General features: G+C 44.9%; 1 protein-coding gene across 3 annotated transcripts in view; it reads left to right on the top strand.

Moving 5' to 3' along the window:
• The window catches only part of Adsl (adenylosuccinate lyase), a 22213-nt gene extending 21298 nt beyond the window's left edge, over positions 1-915 (top strand). For all 3 annotated transcript variants that reach the window (XM_012515460.2, XM_023719070.1, XM_023719071.1), the window contains exon 13: positions 700-915. In XM_012515460.2, the coding sequence (XP_012370914.1) occupies positions 700-786 (87 nt within the window). In that variant the 3' untranslated portion in view covers positions 787-915. The remainder of the gene's footprint in view (positions 1-699) is intronic.
• Positions 916-5688: the final 4773 nt, after the last annotated feature.

Below are 5688 nucleotides of genomic sequence, written 5' to 3' on the forward strand. Positions count from 1 at the left end.
TCTTCTCTTACCTTTAAAAAAAAAAACTAGAAGAATTTTAAAAGCTTGGGGCCGGGGAGATGGAGATGGCCATCTCCATCTCAGTACAATAAGCGCTTCCCTGGCAAGTGCAAGGGCCTGAGTTCAATTCCACCAAAAGAAAGAATTTTAAAAGCTTTATTGAGTACATAATGTGTTCAGTATATGTTCTAGGAGGCTGAGGCAGGAAGATCACAAGTTCCATTCCAGCCTGGGCAACATAGCAGCTTAGCAAGACCCTTTTTCAAAATTGTAAAAAGGACTGGGGATGTAGCTCAGTGCAGAGGCCCTGGATTCAATCCCTAGTACCCTCACAAAAGGGAGTTGGGGAGGCAAGGGACTGTCACTAACCAAGCAGTAGGCAAAGAGCTTGAGGTGAGGTAGGGTCGCAGACAGACCAGGGGAGATAGGGAGGGGAGGCCAGCCCGTCTTGGCTGCGTGATGGGCTGGGCTGGGGGTGCTTTCTTGGTGACTGGGTAGAAGTGGAGGAGCCACCTGAGAGCGCAGGCTCCCTGGGCCTCTGTGGGGCTGGGGGTGCGTGCGGCCGGGCACAAGCTCCTGACCGGCAGTTGAAGAGCATAGACACTCGATGGGAGTAGAACCGTCAGCTAGGTCTCGGCAAAGTGAAAAGGCTTCGCCATGACGTTTTCCTTTGTCTCCCCTTCGCTCTCGTACTTGCAGGTACAGAGATTCCTGGAAGAGGAGGTTTCCCCCCTGCTGAAGCCGTATGCAGGTGTGATGGAAGTGAAAGTAGAATTAAGTCTGTAGAGTCAGAAGATTAATAAATGGAAAGTCTTTGATGGTTTATTAATTTTAGCGCTTGGACGTGAGAAGATTTGGCCTGTAGTCTCTCACTTACCTTCAGAGTTGCTGCTGTAAATTAATCCAGCCCTTCCACTGTGTTTGTATGTTTGTTTGGCTTGACAGTGCCTTTTTTGTGTCCATACAAGCTTGACTGATAGTTGTAGCTGATACTTCCTTTCTGTTCTTCCAAGGTAAATTGTCCAACTACCTCAAGTCTAAAAAAGTGGGTTACATTGCAAAAACCCTAACTCAAAAGTGCATTTATTGCAGTAATGACCTGTGGGATATCGTAGTGTAGCGCTGCCTCCCAAAACGCATTCAGAACCCTTCCGGCAGCCTACAGCTGCACATAATAAGCATCTCACACAAAGCCTCTTTGCAATCAGGTGGTGATTTATTAGATACTCCCAGTGCGGAACAATGGTTGCTGGGTACACTCTCCCCATCGTGGACAAGAGAAGTCACACGTTGATGAATTAAACCATCCTAAATCGGGCCCTTGGGTAGCTGTTTTTATGTGTTTACTAGTTTGTGAAGCCTCCAAGAATTCCTAGTCCTCTCATGAAGATGAATTTGAATAACCACGACTGGGGCCCCACCCCTGAGGCACCCTGAGACAGTGGTTGAGACTGGGCATGGTGGCCCGTGCCTGTAATCCCAGCTCTTGGGAGGCTGAAAACAGGAGGATCACTACAAGTCCTGTCTGTGTAGTGAGACTCTGTAACCCTGTACTAAATACAAAAAAAACAAAAAAACAAAAAACTATTTTTAGTCATGTTTGGATAAAGCAATGAAATTTGAAGCACTTTCCTCTCAAAGAAAAATTTGATTTTCAAGGTTTAGTCAGCTCAAGCTGTGCCTGCTTTATTTCACCCTTTGATAAGGCTGATGTAAAGAAAATGCTAATTGGGCATATTGATTTCACCGCAGTCGCTGACGACCTCCAGACCTTGTGCTATGAGTTGGTAGGTAGCTGACTGAACAAAGAAGTCTTGGGTTACAGTTACCCACCTGGGGAGAAAGATTCAGATGACTCATTCTCCACATTTTCAGTGTCAAAGAAAATGGAAGCAGCTGGGTTCGGTGGCATAAGCCTGTGGCCCCAGCACTCTGGGGGGCTGAGGCAGAGATATTGTATGTTCAAGCCCAGCCTGAGCGAGTTAGTGGAAAAATAAAACAAAGAACTGCCAATGATGCAAGACTTGGAGAATTAACCGATCCATTCACTTGGTAAAATAAGTTTTCATCTGACAAATACAAGTGTAAACTGGGCATATGGCCACATGCCTGTAATCTCACCACTCAGAAGACTAAGGCAGAAGGATTTTGGCAGGTTTGAAGCCAACCTGAACTATCACTGAGTTCAAGACCAAACTAAATTTTATAGTGAGACCCTGTCTCAAAAAATTTTATAGTGAGACCCTGTCTCAATTTTTCTGGGCCAACTGGACTGCTGGCCCTCTCATGCTCTCTTCGCCTGCTGAGCCTGGAGTTCATTTAATAACCAAAAGGACTTGCTGCTTATGAATGCCCAGAAGGGGAAGCAGAAGGGTTAGGTGCTTCTGGGATGGTGGAATCCTGGCTGGGTGTGAGGATTAGGTGAGGCTGGAATGGTCATGTTGGATCTGACACAGAAGCTAGTCAGAAAATGTCATTTTTAGCCAGGCATGTTGATATACACCAATAGTCCCACACTCAAGAGCATGAGACAGGAGAGTCACCATGAGTTTGAAGCCAGCCTGAACTGCATAGCAAGATCTTTCAAGAAAGAAAATTATTTTTACCCAGGAAGCCTTACCAGGCTTCTCTGGGGTCAGCGAGGAAGCAGGCAACACTTACCTTGGTTTGTGTGCCATCGAAAAGGGTAACACCTTGAAGCACAGAGTGGGAAGCAGAGTCAACATAAAGAATAAATAAATACAAGCCGGGTATAGCAGCACACGCCTGTAACCCCAGCCCTCGGAAGGCTGAGTGGGGAAGATCAATGCGAGTTTGAGAGCAGCCTGGGCTACAAAGTGAGCTCAAGGCCAGCCTGAACTGCATGGCAAGACCGTGTCTCAAAAAGACAAATAAATAAATAAATAGAAAAATCTAGGGCAGGCTAGGCACCAGGATTAAGGCCTGCAATTTCAGCTACTTAGAAGGCTGAGGCAGGAATGTTAGAGTCTGAGCCCAACCTGGGCAACTTAGCAAGATCCTGGCTGAAAATTCAAACGCAAAAACAGCCTGATATAGCTCCATGCTCCCTGGAATCAATCTCAGTACCACAAAAAGAAAGGGTTGGGGTATCGCTTAGTGTCAGAGCACTTACTCTAGCACCCCAAAAAGTAAATATAAAAGGGAAGGCTGGAGGGCTAGGGCTAGGGCATGTGCTTAGCCCTGCGCTGGGTCCAGCCCCAGCTACACACACACACACACACACACACACACACACACACATGGGAAAGTGATACAAAATACTAAGATTTGGTGGCTAATGAAGAGGCAGAACCCCCTGTGCCTTATTTTCCTTATATTCATAAGGTACAGTTGCTACAATTCCCATATTGACACATATCATGAAATAAAATCCTCATTTTTTAAATGAATGCCCTTTTTGTAAGATCCCATTCTGAGGCACGTACTATATTTAGATACTGTAATTATTTTTGAAATCCTATTGTTCATATAGATTATAAGATCTCTTATCATAGATGTGGTTTAATGTACATAAATTTCAGCCCATATTCTGGATGCAACTGGAAATCAAAGCAGAGCTTGGCTTCTCTGGTTCCTCTTCAGATCTGGCATGACACACTTCATAAATGCTGCGCACAGGGAAATTCCTGGAGACTAAATTTCTGAAAAAAACAGTTTTCAGTGGTGAGTGTGGATGTTATCAGCCTTCATCAGAAGTACAAAGTAAAAAATCCAGCAGCCAGGCATAGTGGTACAAGCATATAGTCTGCACTCTGGGAGGCTGAGGCAGGAGGGTCACAAGGAGGCCAGCCTTGTTTGATCTGGCCTGGCCTATCAGATCCCAACTTGGTCATGTAAGTTCTGCCCATGGTGGACAGAACTGTAGTTGGCAACATTCCAGCCCAGAAGAGGTGCAAGATGAAGACATTCTTAGGAACTACTGTGGATCGCTTTGACCTTAATCCCCACATGGGAGTTTCTGGAAGACGTCTGGCTCATATCTAATAGTGGGGTTAAGCGGCCACCTGTGTGTGAGGTTGAAAGGGTGACTAGAGCCCGAGAGTCTTGTAGTCGGTTTCCATCAAGCGATCTATGCCTCACCACCATGCCTCTAGGGTCCTGGGAGATAGCCCATTAAAGTTTAAAGCTATGACATGTGTTACATCTCTCCCATGGCTTTAAACTTTAATATGACAGCTGTCTTTAAAATGCAGTTAGGATAGTGCTTGTATTTTATTCTTGTTTTTTGAATAAAGTTTATTGGTACATTTTATTTTTATTTATTTATTTATTTTGCGGAACCAGGGATTGAACTCAAGCCCTTGCACTTGCCGGGGAAGCGCTTATTCTACTGAGCCATCTCCCCAGCCCCTATTGGTACATTTTAGATGTACATACATGATGATCACATTCATCGTGGGGAATTCTTTTTTTTTTTAATGGAACCAGGGAAGCACTTATTCTGCTGAGCCATCTCCCTGGCCCCCATCATGGGGAATTCTCACCCATACATGATTTAACTCAATTCTTTTTCTTTTTTTACTTGATTCTTTTATTTATTTTTTTTTTCTATTCCTCTACCCACCCCTCCTCTTTCCCTCTTTATCTACAAAAGTTTTGGTTCCATTTTTTCTTCCTTCCAGGGATAGCTCAGTGGCACAGTGCCTGCCCGGCAAACGCAAGGTCCTGAGTTCAATTCCGAGTACCAAACAAAGAAAAACACGACTATTTTTTCCATTTACTCTTTTTTCTTTTCCTTTTCTTCCTTCCCCTCTCCCCCTCCGTAGTTCCCCTTCCCATGTGAACATTGTCTTCCTATTTTACAATATCTGTAATATATTTTGGTCCTTATTTACACTTTTGGTTTCTCACACCAGAGAAACAATGCAGGATGTATACATGTGTGTCTCATTTCACTCACAAGCATGGCCTCCAGGTGCTTCCGTTTAGCTAGGAACGTCTCAGGCTTACCCCTTATGGCAGAGCAGAACCCCACTGTACACAAAAAAAAATCACATCATCTTTATCCCCTTATCAGTTAATGAGGATTTGGGCTGTTTCCAAGATTTAGCTATTACAAATTGGCCCTATAAGGGCCGGCCAATTAGCTCAGCAGATTAAAATGCCTGTAAGCAGGCGCAGTGGCCTGGGGTTCAATCCTCAGGCCTGCTGTGCTGGCCCCACCCGTGGGCACTAAGCAGTTGAGACTGGGCCTGGTGGCACACGCCTGTAATCCCAGCTCTTGGGAGGCTGTAAACAGGCAGGTCACTACAAGTCAGATCGAGTAGTGAGACCCTGAACACCCTGTAGACCCTTCTCTAAAAAATAAAAAAATAAATTGCCCCTATAAACCTGAGTGTGTATATATTGCTGTGATGTAATAATTTATGTGTTCATTTATTATTTATTTGGTAAAGGGTCTCTCTACACAGCTCAAGCTTGTAGTGGTCCTCCTGTCTCAGCCTCCCCAACACTCAGATTACAGGCATGTGCCACCATGCCCAGTTTTGGTGCTGGCTTGGCCTGGGGCTGGCACAGCATGCAATACTGGGAGTCGAACCCGTCCTTCCAGTTGCCAGGCAGGTGCTTAGACTGTTGTATTATTTCCCCAGCCCACTGCTTTTAATTCTCTAGGAAACTGTATATATACACATGTGTGTGCATATATATATGTGGTTTGATGTTTTT

This window comes from Octodon degus, unplaced genomic scaffold (genome assembly GCF_000260255.1).
Source record: "Octodon degus isolate 3935 unplaced genomic scaffold, OctDeg1.0 scaffold00064, whole genome shotgun sequence".
Lineage (NCBI taxonomy): Eukaryota > Metazoa > Chordata > Mammalia > Rodentia > Octodontidae > Octodon > Octodon degus.